Raw genomic sequence first — 27,629 nt, 5'->3', positions numbered from 1 at the left:
ACAGTTTTCTCACATGTCCCTAGTAGATGAGGACCTACACATGCTCTATTAGTGGTTTCCTTACTTTTACACATGGGATATCTGCTTGCCATGTGTTCTCTTATGTGAACACAGCATGGTCTCACCTGAGATTGCCTTTGTTGGTGGCATACTTGATGTGATTGCAGATGTAATTGTACATTCCATGAGCAGTGGTGCAGTCTCGAGCATCAAAGACCTGGGACAATATTAAGGAATTCATTATCACTGTCCCCAAGAGATATATTATTATTTATTTATTTACCACCAGTTATTTATATAGTGTACACATATTCCGCAGCGCTTTACAGAGAATATTTGGCCATTCACATCAGTACCTGACCCAGTGAAGCTTTGAAGCTTACAATCTGTATTCCCTACAACATGTACATGCAGAGACATTCACGTTGGGGTAATTTTTTATTTTTATTTTTGGTAGGGGGGGGCGGGGAATTTTTGGATTGTGGGAGGAAACCGGAGGAAACCCACAGGGAGAATATACAAACTCCACACACTAGGGCCATGGTAGGAATCTAACTCATGACCTCAGTCCTGTGATACAGTAATGCTAACCATTGCACCGTCACACCATCTGTACTGCCCCAGACAGATGCGTTATTTCAACTTTCCAAAGTGTATGATAAATCTCCTATATAAGCAATCCAGATATGTAGAAACAGTATTGCATATCATGCATATTATTCATTCATATACGATAGGAAATGTTATTTGGAGATAGAGATTGTACTGGGTCAGGTCTTGAAGATGACAACATGTTACAGGAAACAACTATGTGATCTGTTTTTTCAATGGAACTTAAACTGTGTTCTAATAGCTAGTGTAAACTGCGTTATGCAACATGACAAAGCCATGTAAATTAAGTTTGCTTTATTATCACTGCGATAACAGGTTTTCCTTGAAACGCAGCTGCTTGTTTTGTCTACAGGGACAGGAAACGCTTTAGCCATGACCGAAACACACTGTTGGAGAGCCTTGCACTTTGTCAGTACGGAGCATCGTGTCAGCTGTATGGCATTAATCTTAGGATATATTGTACTGTAAGTACTGCTAAATGTGCCAAAGTTAGGTATGGTGCTGGTTATGCCAAATAGGTCATCAGGATATAAATTGTTCACTTATTTATTCTTTAAACTGAAAACATATCTTTCAGTCTAATCTAAAAATAAATTAGGTGTTCACTAATTTTTCTTTTGGTTAGAAATGAAAATCTTCAAATTGATAATAATGATTGAAAACATGGTTATATTCTGCTCCCTTATGTTGGAAAAGCAATAAGCATAACAGAAAACTACACCAGAAACTAAAATGTAGAAAAATGTAAAAATGTGTAGTGTTCCCTTTTAATCTGACATACTTCTAATTTAACTACATGTTACCTCTAGACCAAGCAGATATAACAATAAGACTGCAATGACCACCCATTATAAGTACTAGCCACTGGAGCTTTCTGATACATTTGGGAACCTCTACATGTACAACATTATGGGGGAATCAATGAAGCACAAATGTTCTGAGGGAACATTGTGCAAAGTGTGTATGCAGGAGGTAAAACCAACTCATTTTGTGGTCACAGTTCTATAAACGAGCCTGGATAACACGTAGTAGTAGCATTTTTTGTATCTCCCCATAAAAATGGCCTATGACCACACATGTGAATAGTATACATATGGCAGCTGATATACCAAAGTTGTGCACAGAGAATAGCCTCACCTGCAGCTTGGACCATTGGATTCTTCCCACACAGCGAGCTGCATTACGCCAGGCATGTTTAGCTCCATATATAAGCTCAGTGTCTCGGAGTTGATATGTATCTGTGGCTTCAATCTCATTTTTCACTTCTTTCAGTCTTTCCAAGTGAGCTTTGGAGCCAAATCTTCAAGAAAAAAAATAGATAATAATAGAGAAGGACTAAAGAAACGCGTTAGACGGGAACACTGTGCTAAGACCGGAGACTGCTGGAGGGGTGTCAACTACCACGACCAGGGGTGTACCTGACTGATTTCTGGGACCAGAGGGATAATAGCACCATTCACAACTGCCTGGTGAGATGTGTGGCTCCTAGAAGCAAGTGGCCCCAATTTCACCTGATGGAAATTGATACAGTATGCTTGTTTTCATTTATTACATGTGAGTCCATTGTGTAACTAATAACCTTGTATCTGTATAACTGGTGTTGCATTACTCTTGCTTTTCTCTATTTTTCATGTGAGTGATAGGTCTACGAGAAATATGGGATTATGAGACAATTGTGAAATCGGAAGAAGGAGGAGAAAAAGGATTGTGTAATGAGTGACCAAGACATATCTCTCAATCATCCGTAAATTGGTAAATGATGACAAGAAGGAGTGTTTTAACTGAGTGTGAGTTATCGACCATACCGATTATACCATGTGTAATTACGGGAGCACCTCCTCACTATTTTAGGGGTGAATTTACTAAGATGGGAGTTCTATGTAAGATGGGATGTTGCCCATAGCAACTAATCAGATTCCAGGTATTATCTTCTAGAAGGTGCTAGATAAATGAGAAGAAGAATCTGATTGGTTGCTATGGGCAACATCCCCTTACATAGAACTCCCATCTTAGTAAATTTACCCCTTAGTGTCTCACCTATAAGAATTCAGAACTCCTTTATTTTGTTGTATAAACACCAATTTATACCCTATATGTATTCTGGTTAAGCGCTTATTGTAAAACACATTATATTTTTATTTATATATACTTCTGGATGTGTATGGCAGACAAAAAAAACCAAGGGGTTTAGTTTTTTAGAAGTGGAGATGTTGCCCATAGCAACCAATCCGAATCCACTTAACATTTATCTAGCTGCTTTTAGAAGATAATAGCTAGAGTCTGATTGGTTGCTATGGACAACATCTCCACTTCTAAAAAAACTCCCACCTTAGTAAATATACCACCAAGTGTTCCTAGTGTTTAGTGCAGACTGAACAATGTTAGTGAATATAACCCTTGGTAGGTGACAACTAGTTGTACTAAAGCTCACGTCTTTACAAAAGTAGAAACACGTTTCATTTTGTGGAGAAAAGAGGATGGGGCAGAGATTTAGTATTCCTGATTTAGTTGAAGTCTGAAGTTTTTTATAGTTCTGCAAAACAGACAGATTTACACAGTTTAGTTACATCTTCTAGAGGAAGAAACTAAATGAATTTTACAAAAAAAAAAAACCAAGCACTGTCATTAAAGGCAGACCAACTGTTCCCTTAAGGTCATGAATTATATAATGAAACAAAAAACAAATGCAGTAAAAGGACAGTCAAAATGGGTTCCGGTATGAATGGTCGACAATGTTAAGGTCGATACTCATTAGGTCGACCACTATTGGTCAACATTGACATGGTCGACATGGACAAATGGTCGACACATTGACATGGTCGACACATGGAAAGGTCGACTTGAATTTTTTTACTTCTTTTGGTGTCGTTTTCTGCGTAAAGTGATGGGGAACCCCAATTGGTGCACCGCATCCCCTCGCATGGCTCGCTTCAGTCGCCATGCTTCGGGCAAGGTTACCTTCCCAATTGTAGTCCACGTGGATCGAAAAGTATGAAAAAGTTCCACAAATTGAAAAAAATTTGAAAATTCATGTCGACCTTTTCATGCGTCGACCATTTTCATGTGTCGACCATTTGTCCATGTCAACCATTAGTGGTCGACCTAATGAGTGTCGACCTTAACATTGTCGACCATCTGAACGGATACCGTCAAAATGGCATATAATAAAGGATTTAAAGGGACATTTTTACTCCTACCAAATGCATTTCCAGATGGATACACAGATGTGCATTCCCGTAATGGACCAAAAATATCTGCTCATATAGACCATGACAAGGCAGAATTTGGCAATGCATGGTAGTAAATTACCCTGTTTTTCAATGACAGCAACTCTGCATGTATAGAATACCTTTAGATGAATACCTTTTAATTGAAGTGTAATATTGGTCGATGAATTCCTTGGCAAGAGGGAGAAGATGTCCTTTAGGGCGTACATCTTCTGGCTTACGGACATACTGTGGAGGAGTCATGATAGACCCCATACAGAGCTGTTGTGTACAAGGCGTAGGCTAAAAAACAAATAGAATTAAAAGTGTGAAAATAATAATACAGCTTTTTGTTATTATCATGTGTGTGTCATCATTTATATGTACATCATATACTGTATAAGACCTATTATATCATGTCTGATAAATGTATATATTTCCTAATTCATATAACTGTTTATGCCCCTTGTTATCTGTTGCATGCATACGTATGTTTGCCAATTCTTATAGTTGTATTGCAAATTCTAGTCTATGCACTAAAGTATCTATATGCTGTTTTGTAACAACGTAAAATACTCATAAGGTCTATTCAGTATTCAAACTTTCACTGAAATTATTTCGAAATGAGTATTTCCGCATTATTTCAGTATTCCTGCTATTTAGCAAATTATCTTCTACATTAACACCCAGCTCCTTCAATATTGTACTGTAGCAAACAAGCCATTGCTCTCTACAGCACTTTAACTTTTTCTGCTATTCAGGTAGGAAGAAAATATTTAAACAAAAATGTGTAAAAGGTTAATTTATATAATGCCATCTCAGAAAGGTGTTATATGAAGAAAAATCCTTGTTAGCCAAAAGGAGGATCTCGTCCAATTAGACCCTGCAGCTGGCTAAAACTCTGCCCACTCTCCACCTCTGATACTGTACTTACACTGCCAGTGTTCCCGACAGTGTAATACAAGATAAATATATATATATTTTTTTCTATTATTATCGCTTATTTATATGGCGCCACAAGGGTTCCGCAGTGCCTAACAAAGTACATAAATAAATGAGCCAAACAGGAAAGAAATTACTTACAGTACAAGAATGTAGGACAAGTACATGGTATATAAACTTTCTGCATCAAGGGACAGGGCACAGAAATAGTCCTCATGGTGGCAGAAACTGAGCGTTAGGTGCCGTTGTATGGAGTATGGAGTAGAAAATAGTCTGAGGGCGAGATATACTAAGCCTTGAAAAGTGATAAAATGTAGAGTGAGAAAGTACCAGCCAATCAGCTCCTATCTGCCATTTTTCAAACACAGCCTGTAAAATAGCAGTAAGGAGCTGATTGGCTGGTACTATGGGGGTCATTCTGACCTGATCGCTTGCTGCAGTTTATCGCAGTGCAGCAATTAGGTGAGAATTGCGCATGCGCCGCAGTGCGCCGGCGCATGGCTGACAGCCAACGGCTATCGTTGCCTAGCGATCGCCTGGGTGGGAGGGGCGGCACGGCGGCATTTTGCTGATGTTTTGTGGGCGTGCACAGACCGTGTGGGAGGCGAGCCACAGCTGCTGCATGATGTCACACGCAGCCGCTGTGAGCCGGGCAGCGACAAGTAGCTCCCGGCCAGTGCGCAAAAGCTGCGCTGGCAGGGAGCTACTTCTGAAGTACAAAAGAATCACTGCTGTGCGATGCTTTTATACTTCAGCGACGGGGCATGGACTGACATGCGGGGCGGGCTAGCCCTATGCTGGGCATCCCCCCACATGTCTGTGTTCCTGATCGTAGCTGTGCTAAATTTAGCACATCTATCATCAACTCGGAATGACCCCCTATATCACTTTTCAAGACTTATCTCCCCATAAGAGAGGGAAAATCACATAGGGGAGAGGACCCTGCTTGTGAGAGCTTATAGTTTAAAAGGGAGGGGCAGACATATAGGGTTGACACATATGGGTTAGAAGTGATCACGGAACAGAGGGTTAGGATGAGAGATGGCTGTTTTTAGTGAAGAAGTGGGTCTTGAGAGCCCGTTTGAAGTTTTGTAGAGAGGTGGAGAGTCTGATAGGGAGAGGAAGAGAAATTCACAGGTACAGAGCACCACGGCCAAAATCTTGGAGGCAGGAATGGGAGGAAGTAATTAGTTGGCAGGAGAGGCGGCATGTATTTGTGGAGTAAAGACGGCAGTTGGGAGTGTAAAGGGAGATAAGGTCAGAGATGAAAATGGATGAAGAATGGTTGAGGGCTCTGTAAGTGAGTGTAAGAAGTTTGAATTGGATTCAAAAGGGAAAGGGGATCCAGTATAGGGTTTGTAAGAGTGGGGAGGTGGACATAGTATGTTTGGGAAGGCATATGAACCTGGCAGCAGCATGGAGGATAGATTGGAGTGGAGAGAGGCGTTTGTCTTGGGTACCAGATAGGAGGAGATTACAATAGTTCAATCTGGAGATGACCAGTGAGTGAATAAGGGTCTTGGTAGCATCTAGTATGAGAGAGGGTCTGATCTTCGAAAAAAAATTTGAGATAAAAATGGCACAACTGTGAGAGGTGGCACAACAATGTGTGGTTTGAAGGAGAGGGACGAATTAATGATAACTCCAAGACAGTGCACTTGGGGGCTAGAGGATATAGTTGTGCCATCAATAGATTATGAAATTGTGGAAATTGAGGTTTAATAGGAAGGTGAGAAGACGATCAGCTCAGTCTTAAGGTGGGTACACACTGGGCGATGTGTTCGTGAGCAACAGTGCCTAATGTTTCCCCCCGCGGGCCAGGCTACTCAACAGCAGGCAAACACACTTTGCAATATCACTAATGATATTGCACAGTGACGTCATGCCGCTGCCAGCCGGAGCATGCAGTTTTGGACGATGAGTCCAAATTGAGCTGAATGCACGGCCGACACAAGTGTCATAAATGACCCGCAGGGCCACGCATCGCTTGTCGGTGGCAGCATACACACTGGGCGATATAGTAAATGATGTCGCTCAGGATGGGTCAAAATGATGTTGTTTACTTTATCGCTAAGTGTGTACCCACCTTTAGACATATGGGGCCAAATGTAATAGAGTGAGAGTTTCAGAAAGTGAGAGATTTGGTAAGGTTTTGCAGTTTTTTTTTAAAGCAAACCAGGTTGATCTTGCTGTGTAAATGATTGCCATGTTAAAAATAACTGCAAAACCTTACCAAATCTCTCACTTTCTGAAACTCTCACTCTATTACATTTGGTCAGTTAAGTTTAAGATAGTGCTGAGACATCCAAGAAGAGATAGCAGAGAGACAGATGGAGATATGAGTGAGGAGAGAGGGAGGGGAAGAGGTCAGGGGAGGAAAGGTAGATTTGAGTATCATCAGCATAGAGTTAGAAATTGGAAGTCAAAAGAGTGAATGAGCTCAACTAAAGAGGACGTATAGAGAGAGAAATGGAAAGGTATAAGAACAGGTCTTTGAGGAAAACCTACTGTTAGGCGAAGTGTGGGGGAGGTGGAGTCATGAGAGGAGACAGAGAAGGAGCAGTCAGAGAGGTTGGAGATCTGCCAGGAGAGTGCATTGTCACACAGACCAATGGAGTGAAGTATTTGCAGGAGGCGAGGGTGGTCTACAATGTCAAAAACAGCAGAGACGTCAAGGAGAATAAGCAGAGAGTGTCCCTTCGATTTGGCAGCATGAAGGTCATTACAGACATTTGTGAGGGCAGTTTCAGTGGAGTGAATAGGATGGAAGCTAGACTGAAATTAGTCAAGCAGTGAGTGGGAGGAAAGAAAGGCAGTTAGACAGTTGTAAACAATATGCTCATGGAGTTTGGAGGTGAAAGGGAGGAGATAGATTGGTTGATAGTTGGAGAGAGTGTTAGGATAAAAAGTAGGTTTTTAAGAATAGTACAGACAAGGGCATGTTTGTTGAAGTCATAAGGGACAGCGCCTGATGAGAGGGAGAGATTGAGGAGGTTGGCAAGATGGGACCATGCAGATAGAGATAGGTAGAAGAGGATGTGGGAGGGGATAGGGTCTAGTTGGGAGGTGAAGGGGGGGGGGATGAGGTCCATTACTTCATCTCCAGATACAGGGGAAAAAGAAGTCAGAGTTGGTAAGATGGATGTGGAGGAGTGGTCAGGGAATGGAGGAACGGGTTGTTGAGGGTCTGTGATGCACTGCCGTATGCAGTCAATTTTGGATGTGAAGTAGGTGGCAAAGTCAAGGGCAGAGAGTAAAGAAGGGAGCCAAGCTGGAGGTGGGCAGAGGAGGGAGTTGACAGTGGCAAGGAGATTCCGGGGGTTTGAAGACTAGAAGGATATGAGGTTGTTGAAGTTTGGAGAGAGAAAGGACAGCACTGTAAGATGAGAGCATAAATTTTAAATGAAGGAAATCTGCTTTAGAGCGTGATTTACTTCACTGTCGCTATGCAGTACATAATTTTTTTTTCAGATATATCATGAATTTGGAATGCCAGGGATGAGGTGTTGATCTACATGGGCGAAATAGTGGTTTCTGGCCAACAGAGTCAATACCAGAAGTAGGGTAGTCATTGTATAGGGAAGCAGCTTGTTCAGGACAGGAGAGAGAGAAAATAGAAGAGAGAAGTGAATCAAGCAGAGAGGATACAGTGTTGAGATATATATATATAATATATATATATATATATATATATATATATATATACACTGTATATGTATATAAACAAACAATACTCTCTTTCTGCGCTATCTGGGTATTGAATTAAATGAATAAAATAATGTAATGGTAGGCAGCCGTATTTCACTAAGTTCCCTGCTAGAAAGAACTGATAAGAGAGATATGTGACAATAGTGAATTGGCGCCTTAAAGTTGTTATAGTCCTAGAACCGTTCACACCATCAGTCAATATCTCATATTGGCAGAATAGGGTATTCAACATTTAGAACAATAGAGGGAGTTCCAGTTAATACAAATATTTACTTAAAATCCATAAAAATATGGCAACAGTAAAGTTCATTGTTTTAAAGATTTCCTTTCGGTCTCCTCCTTCACTTCATGTAAAAAGGGATTCCCCTTAAGCCGAGTTGTTAGTAAAGCTTTCTCAACAAGCAAGCATAAATGGCTCCCATATGAATCCAGAATTTTTTTAAGCACAGTCTGTTTTTAAATGCAGTGCAATAGCTGTTTAGCATCTATTCAGGGAACTGTTGTAAAAATATTAATTGTCAGGGTTTAGCTCCAATCATTTCCCTCTTACCCACTGCTGCTGGCTTGCACCTTGGTTTGCAGCACTCTGTGGCACTGGGTCTCCTCCTAGAGGAACTTTAGCACTCTTCTGTCTCTGTATAATGTGCGGCGTGTGTAGCTGAACACAATCTCCCTCCTTGTGGTCTCTCTGTAACGCGTTTTTCCGCCTTTGTGGGTACACTCGGCGACTTACTTAGACATACTGTATAATAAGCCTCCCTTCAGTTGATTTTTATAACAGCCGTGATTAGCGGTTCCAGTTTCTATTTGCGCATACACATTACGCGCTTTGTGCTCCAAGCCTTTTTTCCATATACCTCTAATTTTTGTTGGGATCCAATTGACCTACCAGTATATTTTTGGCTTGTGGGAGGAAACCGGAGTACCCGGAGGAAACCCACGCCAGTACGGGAAGAATATACAAACCCCGCACAGGTAGAGCCATGGTGGGAATCGAACCCATGACCTCAGTGCTGTGAGGCAGTAATGCTAACCATTACACCATCCGTACTGCCCCGCTTTCTATAGCTATATCAAAAGCACATACCTTTATTTATATAATAGCACTGTTACATTTAAACAATAACCACAATAAAAACATTAAAACCATTGGCTTAGATATCTGAATCACTTCCCTTTATCAAATATATTGATCTTATTATTCAGAATTTTATTATTTTCAATTTCCACCAGTATTAATTTCATTAAGCAATTTCACATATGTTATAGCATGTTGTTAACCCTTATAATTGTTCATCTCTCCCCAACATGCTTATCTACCCATCCCCAAACCAAGTATCTCCAATAGAAAAAAATAATAATGACAGTTCAGTCCGTCTAGCTGCTGTCCGTGCTGCACATGGCGGTTACTCTGGCTATTAGCTGGTGGTCATTATAATCTGAATCGTCCATTACTGTGTATATGCTGTGCGGGGATGGGGCATGTGCAGATCAGGCAGACTTTTCAGATACATGAAAGACTGCCTGCAGGGACTTGGCAGGGACAGCGGTTAAAGCAATCATTGTTCCTGAGAAGTGTTTTCCTGAATAGCAGGAAAAAAATATATTGTGTTGACGTTATCCAAAAATATCTGGGCATCATCGACATTGTTGCTGAATAGAGCCCCATGTCTGTGTTTATATCTGATTTGCAAGTGTTTATAGACAGGTGTGTGGTTAGGTATACAGCCAGTACGTTACCATGGAAGCCTTGAAGTGCAGGGTGTCATGCAGTACGGCGTTTGTGTCCCAGTTCTTCACTTTCAGATAACGAGGACACTTGGAAGGACTTTCATTCACCTGGCTCTTTGCAGGGGACTGTCTCCCGGAGGCTGAAACCTGGAACAGAGGGAAAGATAGAATGCCAGCACCACAGGGGGATGAGCCATAGAGAAGTTTTAGGTTGTATATATCTGCTTGTCAGCACAATGAAGCAGATACATGAAGCCAAAATACAGAAAATAAATCATTCTTCACAAAGACACCAATATCATTTCATAGTTAAATAGGTTTTTATAGGTATAAATTCGGGATCCCGGCTGTCAGGATCCCGGCAGCCGTAATACTGGTTTAGGCACACTCTAGGGGTTTAATTCAGGTTTAGGCACACTCCAGGGGGGGTTAGTGTTAGGCTACAGGGTGGGGGAGGTTAGGGTTAGGCTGCGGGGGGGGGGGGGGGGGGGCTAGGGTTAGGCACCACCGAGAAAGTGTTAGGGTTAGGCACTAAGGGGGAAGGGTTAGGTTTAGGCTGAGGGAAAGTTGGGGTTAGGATTAGGCACCAATAGGGGAGGTTAGGGTTAGGCTATGGACAAGGAGGGTTAGGGGGTAGGAGAGGGAGGTTACGGTACCTAATGCACCCCTGTCGGTGTTGCCGTGATCGGGATGTCGGCGGCAGGATACTGACTGCCAGCATCGCAAATGCTGGCTTTTAATACTGAATCCTTTTTATATCCTTTTTGATTGTTTAAAGAACTTACAGATTCCAATGATAACATAAATAAATACATCTGCATATAAACTTTTCATGAAAGAGTCATATCACAAGTGAACTAGAGTAGTGTGCCGGTATATGTAGCTTTCTACTAACAGATTCTTTGTAGGGTTACTACTACACCTAAGATACAAGTTAAACAAACACAGAGCGTTATCCCACAGAACTTTCCTGGTATTTTCTGCAGCCGAGATCAAGCTTTGTAGCCTATTACCAGCAACTGACTATCCCTATAAAGCTTCCAGCAATGTACCCGAATTATTATAAAGATCCAGTTTCAATAAGTTCCAGCAACATGTGTATACAGACTGATGATTGTTACTACAGGGTATATTTACTAATGTTCTATTTTCAGTTTTGAAGGATTTGGCATTCGATTTCCATTCGATTTTGACTTTGGAGATGTACTAAAGGCAATATCGAACATAAAACCGAATTCCACTCAAAATCGAATTTCTGCAAAACATCAATGCTTTACCATAGTCGAATATAGGATCCGCTCATTTTACTAACATCCTGTTCTATTTTCAGTTTTGAAGGATTTGGCATTCGATTTCCATTCGATTTTGACTTTGGAGATGTACTAAAGGCAATATCGAACATAAAACCGAATTCCACTCAAAATCGAATTTCTGCAAAACATCAATGCTTTACCATAGTCGAATATAGGATCCGCTCATTTTACTAACATCCTGTTCTATTTTCAGTTTTGAAGGATTTGGCATTCGATTTCCATTCGATTTTGACTTTGGAGATGTACTAAAGGCAATATCGAACATAAAACCGAATTCCACTCAAAATCGAATTTCTGCAAAACATCAATGCTTTACCATAGTCGAATATAGGATCCGCTCATTTTACTAACATCCGATTTGAAAATCGAACACAAAAAGAAATCAAAATCGAACTTGAAATGAATAGAATAATAAGAGACAGGAGATCTGAGCTTCAACACCATTCTGTTGGTAGGCAGGCAGAGGTTTTGTTACCAACAACTGACTGTGGAAGACAGATTAGGGCTACACTTGTTGCTAACTATTTCAACTGTAAGTAGTTTTATTTTTTCTAATTAAATAACACTAAATTATATTCTCAATTAGGTGTTCATGTATAAAACAGTGTAAAGACAGCTTTTTTGGTAATGTTTTAATTTTGCATGAGCCAAAAATAATCACTTTAAACTTTTATGCTTATTTAAAATTAAGCAGCAAACATTAGTTTTGTATGGTTAGGAAAACAAAATAATTCCCTTTCACATTCACTTTCAGTTTTATAGAGTGCACAAGTGTTTCCAATTTTTCCCCATGTTAATTAGTGTGCATGTGATACGTTTGGCACAATAGGAAGGAAAGAGGAAGTTGAGTTTGATTTTGCATTCGATTTGGCAGGTGATTTCATGTTTATTTTTGGAAAAGAATTCCAAAACTGAACACAAAATCCCTTGTTAAAAACAACCAAAATCGAATTCAATTTGAAAATCGAATGCAAAATTCAATATTAGTAAATGAGGGTGTTTTTAAAGGGATTTTGCAGTTTGAATAGAATAAATTTCAGTTGATTTTATTAATTCAGAAAATTGAAAATTGAATCCCAAATTAAATTAGTAAATTTACCCCATAGGAGATCTTTTGAAATACTATTAAACTGGACATAAAGGAGTTGATGCAGGGAGAGTGGTACACCATTTGCGAAGTGTATCTTGTTATATTTCGCTCTGTGCAAGCTCAGAAGCAAATGTAATCATACAAGTGATTGCAAATCGGCACGCATCTGGCGCTTATAACGCCTTATGAATAATGATGCAGATCTGGGGAGGAAAGGGGCAGGTGCAAATAAACTCTGAGGATTACTTATATATGCTGGGGAGTACACATCCCATGATTCTTGCATATGTGTGGAAATACATTATTTCTGTGTGTGCACTTTTTAGTGTTATTTACACTAGTTGCCTTGAATAAAATAAAAACTAATAATAATAATCTTCATAAATACACAGGAATGTATAGGTACGGAGCAAAAATTAACCAGAGTTCTCAGATGATAGATTTCTAGATATATATCAAGATTATCAATCAATGTTGGGTGAAATTACTCTAGAACAGCCTAGAACAGTGACCCAAATAACCGTGTGCATTATCAGCTACTCATATACACTTGTAAATGTTGTTCATAGCTTGTTTAAAGTAATTTTGGTTTCAGATTTTTGCTTCTCTCTCTCTCTCTCTCTCTCTCTCTCTCTGCATAAAGCAACTTGCACTTAGATTTAGCAGTCGTTTCCGGGGAATCTAGCAGCATACTGTATTGTATGAACAGTTAACTCTCAAAGCTTAAGGGCCTCAGTGTAAATTGTATTTCTGAAGAAAGCTGGCATACAGGACTGCAGGTGCTTGCATTTTGGAAGGCTCATCTCTACTGCCCTTGTTGGTCTCTATCATGTAAGACATATTTTGTTGTTCTATATATAGTATCCTAAACATGAAGCATTCCCACCTGGGAACAGAAAAGTGCTCAAAAGATGCAGGAACCTCTGTCAGGTGAAGATTGGTCTGCGCCAAGTATGTAAGCATATTACGCTTGAGGATATTTATTGATGTGCTTTTATGAAATGTACGCAGTAAGACAGAATGGATACCAGCAGGTTTCAGGAAATCCAGTTGTTATAAACAAGAAAATTGTTGGGGCTATGTACAGTACTGTAGTACGTGTCATTGTATACTGCAGTACTGATTCACCAAGTACTGAACAATCTACTATTTTGTAGAATACCTGCCAATTTATGTACGGATGTAAGCAGGAACCTTTGAAATTAGGACTGTGGCCTCACAACTAGAGGGAGTGGCATCACAGGAAATGCTGTGGCTACGAGCCACACCCCGTTTTTGCACATGCGCATTACATCTATTCACTGTTGTTCTTCTAAGCACAGCAGCAGGTGAGAGGGGTCCTTCCAACTTCCCCCCATTACTGCCATGGGACATCAGAACAGTGCCTGGAAAGAGATACTGTCCTCTAGGATGGTTGGGCAATATGCTTGTAGATCAAAATCATTTACAAAAGAAAAGTTGAGGTGTTACATAGAAGCAACTAGATTAGTTTCTAAGGGCAACTTTAGATGTATGTTGTATGTGGATTGACAGAAGTTGCATCTGCTATCAACTTCAAGGAAGTGTTTGTCATACAGGGAGTGTTTGTCATACAGGAAGTGTTTGTCATACAGGGAGTGCCTCTGCAGCCATGAGTGATTTGCACAAAGACCACTTTACAGCAACAAAACCACTCTTCCTTTTTAGAAGTTTCAGTAAATATGTCCATAAACATTCAAAATTATTAAACCAACATTTACAAAATAAAACTCTGCGGCGGGGTACACTGGGGTTCCACAGGGAATAACATTGGGGTGTAGAGTTGGATCTTGATCCGAGGCACCAACAGGCTAAAAGCTTTGACTGTTCACAGGATGCTCCGCACCGCCTCCTCTATAACCCCGCCTCCGTGCACAGGAGCTCTAACAGCAGGTCTCTAATAGCAGGTCACTAACAGGGGGGGCTGCGTTAGGCAGCCCTGAAGAAAAGAAGAATAAAGCTTTATTGAAGATACATCATGGGCCGCAGCACTTTTTATGTCCAGGGGACATACTGTGCTGCGGCTCCATCACCTTCCCGCTGCGGCACTGTATACTCCCGCGGCCTGGTTCCCGGGTACTTACAGCAGAGACGCACCGGTATTCTGGCACACCGCCACTGCACATCTCCAGGATCGCGTGGCTGCAGGACACGGGGAGGAGGTAAGAGGGTCCCCTAGGTGAGACCCGCTGGACTAAATCCCGATCCCGAGCGGTCTCCGGGAGATGGACTGCGCGGCTGGCGTAAACACTGTACGGCTCAGGGACCCCACTATATCCACCAGGGCAGCCGTAGCGCAGGTCAGTTTTCTTGGAAAACCATTTGATAAAGGCTCCATAAGTACCGGTGGTGAAGTCCAGCGTGAGGGGATAAGGTGCTGACCTGTAGCCCCTCCCCCCAGCTCCAGGCGCCATCTTCCAAAGGTGTTCCCGCCTTGGAGCTGCTTTCACTTTCTCTCTCTGGCTCCATTTCTATAGCAAGGGCTGCTCTCAACGGGATTGCTGGGCTGATGTCTCCTCTGTAAAGCCACCTGTCTCAGTGCCGTGCTTTTACAGTCACTTGAGTAGTCTACATGTCGTTTAGACAGCGTTAGTTAAGAACAAGTGTAATTATAAGAGAATAGGTGGTACAATTATTCTGTGATATACATCCAGTATTACTGTGCATTGTTATATCTCTCTGCATATACATATCTATTGTCATATGTAATTTGCCTGTCCAGTGCAGTTTTATCGTGGTGCACTTTATATCTGCATTGTGTTTGTGACTGAGTGTGCCTATAGCTGCTGTGTGTTTTCATTTATTGTATCACACCCTTGCTATCACTATGGGGGTCATTCCGAGTTGATCGCATGTAGCAACTTTTTGCTGCCCATGCGATCAACTCGGTGCCTCCTATTGGGGAGGGCTTTTTGCATAGCAAGGCTGTGGACGCTTGTGCAGCCTTGCTATGCAAAAATGTTTTGTGTAGAACTAGACCAGGGTAACAGTTACTTACCCTGTGCGATCGATCCAGCAATGCAGGTCCCGGAATTGACGTCAGACGTCTGCCTTCCAAACGCCTGGACACGCCTGCATTGGACTCACCACTCCCAGAAAACGGTGAGTTGCTGCCCCGGAACACCTTCCTGCTGTCAATCTTCTTGCGATTGCTGCAGCGATCACTTTCTTTGTTCTTCTGGTCGTTGCCTGGTGATGGGCATCACTGGGCAATGACGCGCGTGTGCATTGCACCCACCGCTTCTTCGCAGACCCGACCTGTTTGCACTGCTGCAACATTCAGCAGCATGCGAACGGGTCGGACTGACCCCCTATATTCTGTGCCGTGAGAGGATAAGTGCGTCACGGTCCACATTATTTATATATATATATAGTGCTACACAGTCTATACAGCTCAGTGTATTTTTCTCTGTATTTCAGTCACCCCATACCGACTTAATTCTGTTTGTGTCCTGCTTTTATTAGCACATAAATCAGGGGATTGGTATACGGTATTCTTATTGTCTGGCTATATTGTACTGTGTGCCCCACGGCTACATTCCTCATAATGTCTGCTATACAGGGTGGGAATTCCGTGGACGCTCCTGCCTCAGGCAGTGCTGATCCCACGGATTTACCAGGGGGGGAAACTGCTGCTGGGGATGTGGGTGCTGTGTCCCATACCTCTCCCACTCCACCTTTAGCTCCTGTGGCCAATAAAGAGCCAGCCTTGGCTGCCTTCTCCAGTATGTTAAATACATTGGTAACACATCTTACGCCCCCTGTGGGACTACCTGTGCCATTACAGCCACAAATTGTCACTGTAGCAAATCCGCCTTGGGTGGACACTCTCTCTGCCCAGATACAGATTTTGAATAAATCTTTGGTTAAACAGAAGCCTACACCTCAGCCCTCTGGGGCCAAGGGGCACTCCAAGCGTGTGGTTTCCTCCTCCCAATCCACTCATGTTTCGGATACTTCGGATGAGGATGGGGCTTATACTGATCTGACTGACTCTGACTGAGCGGCCTCTGACGGGGAGCCTGTATCTCCGGTTGATGTCCCTGACTTAGTGGAAGCTATCAAAATGGTTCTCCAGATTGATGATGAAGCAGATCCCACTACTGTGTCAAAGAAGCCTGATAAATTCAAGCATTAAAAGGTGGTTAAAGTTGTTTTCCCTCACTCTGACAGTTTAGTTGACATACATCAGGAGGCATGGGCTTCACCAGGGAAGAAATTCTCCCTTTCTAAGAAGATGCTAGCTCGCTATCCTATCCCTATGGAGTTGAGTACCAAGTGGGAAACTCCACCTCCAGTAGATTCTCATGTCGCACAGATTGTGGTGTCCTCTTCTCTGCCTGTCACCACTATCACCTCTTTGAAGGAACCGACAGATAAGCATGTGGAGGGATGCCTGAAGTGTATTTTTTTCCAAAATGGGGCAATACATAGACTGACTATTGTGACCTCATGGGCTGCAAAAGGTATCGAAGCATGGGTCCAGGTATTGGAGGATGAGCTACCTTCGGATATTTCTGACATTGCCAGACAGTGTCTGTCTCATATTACCACTGCCTCCCACTATATTCAGGAGGCATCCTCTGAGGTGGGCATCATGGCATCCAAAGTGGCCACTATGTCTATTTTGTCTTGCCGTATTCTCTGGTTGCAGTCCTGGAAGGTGGATCTGGATTCCAAGAAGACTCTGGAGGTGCTCCCTTTTAAGGGAGACATCCTTTTTGGAGAAGATCTAAACAAGATCGTGACTGACTGCGTACCTTCCTAATACTACTCCTTCTGCTCCAAAAGCCAAAAGTACTACTTTTCGTTCCTTTCGGACTTCAGGTAAATCAAAGGGTCAGGTGTTCTCGAGACAGCCTCGTGCTTCCAAGACCAGTAAGCCCAAACGAAACGATCCTGGGCTGCCCGTCAGCCTGCTTACAAACAGGACAAGCCTGCAGCATGACGGGACGGGCCTCCCCCTGGGGGACCCCAGGGTGGGAGACCGTCTTCTGCAGTTCACCCAGGTCTGGTTAAGGACCACTTCAGATGCATGGGTGCAGGAAGTTGTCTCTCATGGGTATGCGGTCTCCTTCAAGAGACGTCCCCCTTGCCAGTTCTGCACAACAGTCATCCCATCGGACTCATTGAAGGGGCAAGCTCTACACTTGGTTGTACAATCCCTCCTGGAGACAGGAGTGGTGGTGCCGGTACCTATCTCTCAAAAAGGAAGGGGCTACTACTCGACCCTGTTTCTAGTTCCGAAACCTAATGGGTCTTTCCGGCCTATTCTCAACCTCAAGTCGCTGAACAAATTTGTGAGAGTTTCCAAGTTCCATATGGAAACACTGAGCTCCATTGTACTGGCCATGGAACCTGGTGACTACATGGTATCCCTGGATATACAGGATGCTTACCTGCATATACCTATTGCCATTTCACATCAGCAATATCTGCAGTTTGCTATTGGCAACCTCCATTAACAATTCAGGGCTCTGCCGTTTGGACTAACCACGGCCCCTCGGATTTTCACCAAGGTCATGGGCGGGATGACAGCTCATCTCCGTCAACAGTGAATAAAGATCCTGCCGTATCTGGATGACCTGCTGATCCTGGCAAGCTCCCAAGATGTCCTCCTGAGTCATCTCCAGCTGACGGTGCAATTCCTCACAGCCCACGGGTAGCTGATCAATTGGAAAAAGTCCTCCCTTGTCCCTGCGCGGCGCATGGTGCACCTGGGGGCTCTACTGGATACACACAGCCAGAGGCTGTTTCTGTTTCTGGAGAAGGTCCTGAGGCTTCAGGACAGGATCAGATACTTCTCTCTTGCCCAAGAGTGTCCCTTCACTCGGCGATGCAAGTACCAGTCCTGATGGTGTCATCTTTCGACATGGTGGAGTATGCTCAATTCCATTCTCGTCCTCTCCAATGGTCAATCCTCTCCAAATGGGACAGTCTACCTCAGCGGATCAAGTCTCAAATTATATTCCTGACTCCGGAGGTCCGCTTGTCTCTAGCCTGGTGGCTCCAGGATCAACAGTTGAGCAGGGGCCGTCCCTTCTGGATTTCTCACTGGGTCCTCTTGACTACAGATGCCAGACTGAGGGGCTGGGGTGCGGTGTTTTAGCAACATTCTCTTCAAGGTCGCTGAACCAAGGAGGAGTCTCTCCTCTTCATCAACATTCTGGAACTGCGGACAGTGTTCAATGCATTGACGCTGGCCCTGCCTCTGATAAGGAACAGGCCTGTTCAAGTACAATCAGACAACGCAACCACAGTGGCTTATATAAATCATCAAGGCGGCACTCGAAGCCGCACTGCAATGATGGAAGTGTCAAGAATTCTTTGTTGGACGGAACGCCATCTACCAGCGATATCGGCAGTGTTCATTCCGGGTGTCTTCAACTGGGAAGCAGATTTCCTCAGGACGTACATGCTGGAGAATGGAACCTTCATCTGGGATCTGTCTGTTATTCTTAACACCCTGCAAGAGTCTCCATTTGAACCTCTTGAGTTTGTGGACCTGAAATGGCTTACGCTGAAGGTCCTGTTTCTTTTGGCTATTGCCTCTGCTAGGAGGGTGTCGGACCTAGGTGCCTTGTCCTGTCATCCACCCTTTCTGATATTTCACCGTGACAGGGCAGTTCTTCGAACTCGCCCTGGTTATTTGCCTAAGGTGGTGTCATCTTTCCACCTTAACCAAGAGATTGTGGCCCGACCTTTATCTCTTCTGGTTTGTCCTCCAAAGAGCAGTCTTGGGAAGTGGTACGGGCTCTCCATATATATGTGGAGAGGACTGCCTCTATCAGGAGGTCAGATTCCCTCTTCGTACTGTTTGGTTTTCGCAAATGTGGCTGGCCTGCAAACAAGCAAACCTTGGGCAGATGGATTAGAATGGTGATTGCACAAGCTTATGCGCAGGCTGGTCTCCCAGCTCCTGCTGCTATCAAGGCCCATTCTACTCGGTCTGTTGGACCTTCTTGGGCGGCCCGCCGTGGCGTGTCCACTGAACAATTGTGCAAGGCGGCTACGTGGTCCTCAGTGAACACGTTCATCAGGTTCTATGCCTTTGATACTTCCACCTCCTAGGATGCTTCCTTTGGACGCTGGGTTCTTGTGCCCGCTACAGTGCGTCCCCTCCCATGAGGAACTGCTTTAGTACATCACCGATGTTATTCCCTGTGGAATCCCAGTGTAGCCCGCTGCAGAAAAGGAGATTTATGGTAAGACTTACCATGGTTAAATCTCTTTCTTTTTACAGACATTGCATACACATTTTATTTATCTGCCTGTTGCACATATATACTAAATCTTCATCTTTAAAAGAAAGGGGCTCAGTGGTTCGCAGCTAATAAACACCTGCATTTTGTATTATAAAAAATAAAACTGGAATATTTGCATGTTGAAAAATGACATTCTCACCACAGGTGACTTGTGACTGATACACCATTAAATAAGAGAAATGAACCATGATACATTTTTGGAGAAGCTCATAATATCCCATATATCATTTTTTAATGAATTAATTAGTTCTGTCACAACAAAAGTTTCCATAATTGTCCCTGAAAGATTGTCTGTGGAAATCCACATGATATTCTCTGTGCTATGCTAGAAATGTTGTATTGCAGACTCAGTAGCACTATAATATATGTCTAAAATGTCTTCAGGATGTCCATTTCCCATGTCACCATGCTGACATCATTCCCAATGCCTTCATAAAGTGCAATACAGGATAAATAATATAATATTTACATGCTGGCAAGTGTGTGCTTCATTGACACAATAGGAAATTTGCTCATGGGGACTGTAAACCTACATCACTAAATAGATGATACAAAATGGAACTGACATAACGGAGATTAAGGATTCAGAGTTTTCTTGCGGGTGATGGGTATTTCAGTGTGGATCAGCACCAAGCTGGAAGGGAAATCCTGTATTTATGTCAGAAATATAAGTTAAAAGCAGATTAACGTACAGTAGGGGAGCAGGGCAGACGTTCAGTAAAAAGGATTAACATGACCCTGAAGCTTTGTGAGAGAGAGCCCAGTGTGACAGGGGATTCCCATAATCTTCATGTGCTGTGACATTTAAAGGGAATCCCAATCACCACTGTGAAACATATACCATTCTATGTTTGATGTCAATTTTCATGTAATACAGTTTCACTTTGTTACAATTCTTAACAGATCTCTAGTGTCCATGGACTCTCTCTATGATTCTGAGAAAACCTGTATCTCCTCATCTAGGAAAGGCTACCACCAAGTAACTGTCAGCAGTCACCCCCCCCCATCCCACCAGTCACCCCCACCATTTGCTGGCTTTCTCTGGGAAATCATCCCTAGATTATGGCGGTAGAAGTCTAGCCACAGTACCTCGGGATGGTAATAGCAGGAAATGAAGCATTGTTTGAAGTCAGATTGGGTGATAAATATATTATTTTTTAACATTTTCAAATACTGAATAACATTTATTTTAAATATTTTTACAAATGGAATTAAAAGCCTAGAATCAGTAATGGAATCAGCAGTGATGCTCACTCCAACCATATATAACCTGCTGTTTGTGCCATCATTTCTGAGTGCCGCCGACGTCTGTTCTATATATATATATATATATATATATATATATATATATACATATATATATATATGTATATATATGTGTGTATATATGTGTGTGTATAAAATACACAAGTACAATAAAAAAAAATACACAGACACAGACTGTACACACATACATAAACACCACACCACACACAAATAAATATATATATATACTGTACCCGAGCTGCAGAGAAGACAATGCCAGCAGCACTGTTAAATGTGCGGACACATGAGGACTCGCAGCAGCTTCCACTGTCCGCACAGAGCTTTGCCGGCAAGAGCTCTGTGCAGTGGGAGATAGTTATAGCTGAAATACCAATAGCGGGTGGTCGAATCTAATCAGCATGTCACTATGTGGACACTGCAATGCCAGCACCAGTTTCCCAGTTTTTTCCTGTCCCACCAACCCCCCCTCCCCCCACCATGTTTCTGTGTCTCGTCAGAATACTTTCCCCTCTTTCCCCTTTGTTTTTCCATTTTCTGGTGTATCTATCTATCTATCTATCTATCTATCTATCTATCTATCTATCCCCCCCTTCCCCCTTCGCACGGTGTGTTGGCTGTCTAATTTCGCCTGTGCTTTACTGTTTTTAGACTCTCTCCTCCAACTAGTGCATTGGTGTCTGATGCCCACTTTACCCTTTTCCAGTGTTTCCTTGATGTAGCACAGAGAGAATACAGTGATGTTTTACAGTGTAGTGTAACTTATAGAGATCAATGATATAGTGGCGAGTATAGGGAGTTTAGTAATGTAATGTAGGATATAAAGGGTTCAGTAATATAGTGCCGAGTAAAGAGGGGTCATTAATGTAGTGTAGGGTATAGGGGATCAGTAATGTAGTGTAGAGTATAGGGGGATCAGTAATGTAGTGTAGGGTATAGGGGATCAGTAGTGTAGAGTATAGGGGGATCAGTAATGTAGTGTAGGGTATAGGGGGATCAGTAATGTAGTGTAGGGTATAGGGGATCAGTAGTGTAGAGTATAGGGGGATCAGTAATGTAGTGTAGGGTATTGGGGGATCAGTAATGTAGTGTAGGGTAAAGGGGGATCAGTAATGTAGTGTAGGGCATAGGGAGATCAGTAATGTAGTGTAGGGCATGGGGGATCAGTAATGTAGTGTAGAGTATAGGGGGATCAGTACTATAGTATAGGGTATAGGGGGATCAGTAATATAGTATAGGTTATAGGGGGATCAGTAATGTAGTGTAGAGTATAGGTGGATCAGTAATGTAGTGTAGGGTATAGGTGGATCAGTAATGTAGTGTAGGGTATAGGGGGATCAGTAATGTAGTGTAGAGTATAGGGGGATCAGTAATGTAGGGTAGGGTATAGGGGGATCAGTAATATAGTGTAGGGTATTGGGGGATCAGTAATGTAGGGTAGGGTATAGGGGGATCAGTAATGTAGTGTAGAGTATAGGGGGATCAGTAATGTAGGGTAGGGTATAGGGGGATCAGTAATATAGTGTAGGGTATTGGGGGATCAGTAATGTAGTGTAGGGTATAGGGGATCAGTAATGTAGCGTAGAGTATAGGGGGGTCAGTAATGTAGTGTAGGGTATAGGGGGATCAGTAATGTAGTGTAGGGCATAGGGGGATCAGTAATGTAGTGTAGGGTATAGGGGGATCAGTAATGTAGTGTAAGGTATAGGGCAGTGGCGTGTGGTAAGGTCAGTGGCTGGTGAGGCTGCAGGCAGGGAAGGTTATGGGGGTTGGGGATTAGGGTAATAACCTAACAGTTGTCGGGATTCTGCATGTCGGGATGCCGCTGTCGGTATTCTGACTGTCGGCATACCAAGCACCAGAATCCCGATATCATCTTTCACATATATGTCACACATATATAAAGAGGGCAACTATTAGTCTATTACATTTGTGGATGCAGCAGTCCCTGACAGGGGAAAAAATTACCTCTACGTTTTTTGTCCCCCATATTTTTTGCACCAGGACCAGGCGCAGAGCTCGGTGCTGGTTGTTTAAATATGGGGGAACCCCAGTCATTTTTCCCCCTGTATTTTTACAACCAGGACCGGCTCAAAGAGCCCGAGGCTGGTTATGCTTAGGAGGGGGACACCACGCAATTTTTTTTAATGATTTTTAACTTTTTCTTCACTTCTCATAATATACACAATTAAGCCCTACACGGATCTCACAGATCCGGCCGGGATTCATTGTATTTTGTCTGGCAGTGTTTTACTAATCACTCCCGTAAAACACTGCCTGACATTACAAATGACATCGACATCGGAAAAACCGAAAATGAAGAATACGACAGCATAGGAAATGAGACGTAAAAAAAAACAAAAAGTTGCAAATTCACACTACCGATGTCATTCGTGTTTAATCTTCCACCAAATCCCGACAATTACGAATCTAAGTAAATATACCCCCGGGTCTTTTCCCAGGGACACTCTAAATTCCCAGTTCTACCCTGTATATTGATTACTAAAATCGCACATGTATTTTATTTGGGCCTTTTGGAAACTCCCTGTGCTGCATATCAGTAACTAGAATACTTTCTGTATTGTATAGAGTTCAAGGAATGTTCTACTTTTAATAGTGGTCACTAAATAATCACTGCTTTGTCAGACGAGACTTGCAGGTATTTTATAGGCTTATAGCTGTTTGACATAACAATTTGTTTATTATACTGTAGGTCATAGCCTATTTAGGCCACATCCACATTATATAAACCACACCTACAGTGTTTTATACCCCACCCATTTTTCTATTGCAATGCACCAGGGCCTGCTGCTTGTGTTTGCCCCCTAGGCTGAAAGTTGTCGGCCAGCCCCTGCTAAGGCAGTACCTGCGTGCTACCTCATCTCTCCCCACACCACCTGCACACTACCTCATCTCTCCCCACACCACCTTTATACTAATACTACCTCATCTCTCCCCACACTGCTTGCATACTACCTCATCTCTCTCCTCAGTACCTGCACACTACCTCATCTCTCCCCACACCACCTGTATACTACCTCATCTCTCCCCACGCCACCTGCATACTACCTCATCTCTCCCCACACCAACTGCATACTACCTCATCTCTCCCCTCAGTACCTGCACACTACCTCATCTTTCCCCACACCACCTGTATACTACTTCATCTCTCCCCACACAACCTGTGCACTGCCTCATCTCTCCCCAATCCACCTGTATACTACCTCATATCTCCTCACACCACCTGTATACTACCTCATCTCTCCCCTCAGCACCTGCACACTACCTCATCTCTCCCTCAGTACCTGCATAATACCTCATCTCTCCTCTCAGTACCTGCACACTACCTCATCTCTCCCCTCAGTGCCTGCACACTACCTCATTTCTCTCCACACCACCTGTACACTACAGTACCTCATCTCTCCCCACACCACCTGCACACTACCTCATCTCTCCCCACACCACCTGCGCACTACCTCAGTGACATAATAAAGTAGGTAGAGATGTGCTTCACTTTAAAAGCAAACCACAACCTACAATGTGTATACAATTAAGGTCAGCTTGTGTATATCTCTGCAATAGCCCTCATATTAGCAAATAAGTAAAACCACGTAATATTTAAGTATAATTTTCTTTTCAAATCTACCCCCATATTTGAATTAGAATTATGTCATACATTCTTATTACGATGTTCTTTTTAATCATTTGTTTCCCAATGATAAAACCCAACCATGAAATTACAAAGAATATTTCATGTTAGAATTCTGAAACACTGATGTGAAAAACTTCTGCATTCAAGAGGATAGGAAATGCTTTAATATTGCCCAAATAGCCCCCAAAAAGTCCCACCAGCTAAAGGCAGCAGAGGTTCATTGTGGGCTTGGTATCATCCACCCGAAAAGGATGGTACATTAACTAAACTAAAGTTATATTTTTAATTAAATACATGTCAAAATATCAAAATAAAACTTAACAATATATATCGACAATAAATAGTAAAAGTAATCTATATAATATCTGTGTTTTGAAAAAATAACATAATCTGGGAATATCTGATGCATCCTGGATCAATAATGGTGTTTATGTGTCAGTCACGCTATGAAAAATAGGTATTTTACTGACAACATTAACTTTTAGTCAATACTCTATAACCATGTACACTCAGAATGACAGTACTCAATAAATGGTCCAGAGCAGATCTAGAGATTGGGAGACATAATTCCATGTTCAGATCTAATATGACAAGGAAAGAATTTGCAATGGTTGATAACCTGAAGGCGACAGCCACATTTAATTGATAAAGCATTGACCTACCTGCCCGCACTCTAGATATGGGTTGTTCAATACAACAGGCATATTATTGTTGTTCCTCCATAAATCATTTAAGGCTGCGTCATTCTCCACCACTTTCTGGGATTTACTGAAAAGGAAGCACATATTGATAGCATATAGTTAATTCAGGGTTTAAGGCGAATCAGGCAATTTATATACATATAGACAGGTTTATCGATGTTTTGTGTGTTTGTGTATGTGTACGGGGGGGGGGGGGGGGGTTAGGGGGGTATTCAAATAGCCTGAACATTTTTGGGGAGAAAAAAAATGGTCTTTTACCGCAATATATTCCCAATGTTTTTTTGGGGGGGGACCAAGTTGATTGCAGCCCGTCTTTCCCCCCCGAAAAACACAAACCGGAAGATACTGTAAGTTCCTAGACCTATATGTGTTTTTGGGGTGTGGATAATGAGATCGACAGTGTCTAGGTCGACAATGTTTAGGTCGACCATTATAGGTCGACAGTCACTAAGTCAACAGGGTTTGAAGGTCGACAGGGTTTCTAGGTCGACATGTTCTAGGTCGACAGGTCAAAAGGCCGACATGAGTTTTTCATGTTTTTCTGTTTTCGTTTTCTCCGTTCAGTGACCGGAAAGCCCAATTAGTGCACCGTGTACCCTCGAATGGCTCGTTTCGCTCGCCATGCTTTGGGCAAGGAGCCTCGCTCTGCTCCCGCTGCACTCGGCACAGGTTACTATTCCCAATCGTAGTCCACGTGGATCGTTAAGTATGAAAAAGTTCAATTTTTTTTTAAAACTCATGTCGACCTTTTGACCTGTCGACCTAGAACATGTCGACATAAAACCCTGTCGACCTTCAAACTCTGTCGACCTAGTGACTGTCGATCTATAGTGGCCGACCTAAACATTGTCGACCTAGACACTGTCGATCTTCAGACCGGATCCCGTGTTTTTGCAGCTGCGATCATGAAGATGGAGCTACAGTATTTATTGGGGGGAGAAAAATCACCAACCAGTGCTAACTTCAGGGCTAATTGGATAGCCCCAAGAGGAGGAGGAGGTGGAGCGGATAGGCAGTTAATTAGACACGGTAAATTACCGCAGCTAATTGAATTCCCTCCACAGTATTAATAGTAAAACTAGTATGCAAGTCATGTGTAGTTTTGGTTTTCAGCTTGGCCTAAATGAGTCTCCAAATATGACCGATTTACAAGAGATCAGTGATAAGAAATGTATATTATATTGACCTAATTTTGACATAAAAGTAAAATATATCCAGTAACACAAACATGTCACAATTTCACAAATGCTCATAGCCATATATAACTATGGCCCTCATTCCGAGTTGATCGGTCGCAAGGCGAATTTAGCAGAGTTACACACGCTAAGCCGCCGCCTACTGGGAGTGAATCTTAGCTTCTTAAAATTGCGACCGATGTATTCGCAATATTGCGATTACTAACTACTTAGCAGTTTCAGAGTAGCTCCAGACTTACTCTGCCTGTGCGATCAGTTCAGTGCTTGTCGTTCCTGGTTGACGTCACAAACACACCCAGCGTTCGCCCAGGCACTCCCACCGTTTCCCCGGCCACTCCTGCGTTTTTTCCGGAAACGGTAGCGTTTTCAGCCACACGCCCCTGAAACGCCGTGTTTCCGCCCAGTAACACCCATTTCCTGTCAATCACATTACGATCGCCGGAGCGATGAAAAAGCCGTGAGTAAAATTACTTTCTACATAGTAAAGTTACTTGGCGCAGTCGCAGTGCGAACATTGCGCATGCGTACTAAGCGGATTTTCACTGCGATGCGATGAAAAATACCGAGCGAACAACTCGGAATGAGGGCCTATATACAATCTTGTATCAGCTTTCAAGTTTCAATCTCGAGCAAGCACCCATATGGCAAGCACAGATGAGGATGTTAATTTGTACTCAATCTATTCCGTTTTATTTAGTTTGTTATGTAATATGTTCCATTGTACAACCCGAATCACAGAATCTACCCTAATTCTACAGGAGTAGCAGTGCTGTGTGTTGGTATGTGGAGTGCGCTATTGCGCTTCCTCCATGATGATCCAGAACTTAAGCACCTTTACCGATCTGTGTTTTGAGCACTGCAGTGCTACACACCTGTGTAATACTGAGCTCTTGCCGACATATATGACCGGATACATAACTGTGAGTACAGCT

General features: G+C 42.7%; 1 protein-coding gene across 5 annotated transcripts in view; it reads right to left on the bottom strand.

The window, feature by feature from the left end:
• Positions 1-27,629, bottom strand: part of NOS1 (nitric oxide synthase 1) — a 460,601-nt gene that overhangs the window by 80,054 nt on the left and 352,918 nt on the right. For all 5 annotated transcript variants that reach the window (XM_063964335.1, XM_063964332.1, XM_063964336.1 and 2 more), the window contains exons 3-7: positions 25,463-25,568; positions 10,209-10,346; positions 3,976-4,121; positions 1,750-1,912; positions 126-217 (exon numbers count right to left, since the gene is read on the bottom strand). In XM_063964335.1, coding sequence (XP_063820405.1) covers positions 126-217; positions 1,750-1,912; positions 3,976-4,121; positions 10,209-10,346; positions 25,463-25,568 — 645 coding nt within the window. The remainder of the gene's footprint in view (positions 1-125; positions 218-1,749; positions 1,913-3,975; positions 4,122-10,208; positions 10,347-25,462; positions 25,569-27,629) is intronic.

This window comes from Pseudophryne corroboree, chromosome 1 (genome assembly GCF_028390025.1).
Source record: "Pseudophryne corroboree isolate aPseCor3 chromosome 1, aPseCor3.hap2, whole genome shotgun sequence".
Classification (NCBI taxonomy): Eukaryota; Metazoa; Chordata; class Amphibia; order Anura; family Myobatrachidae; genus Pseudophryne; species Pseudophryne corroboree.
Note: the sequence above shows the minus strand (reverse complement) of the source record. Positions and strands in the feature narration are given on the sequence as shown.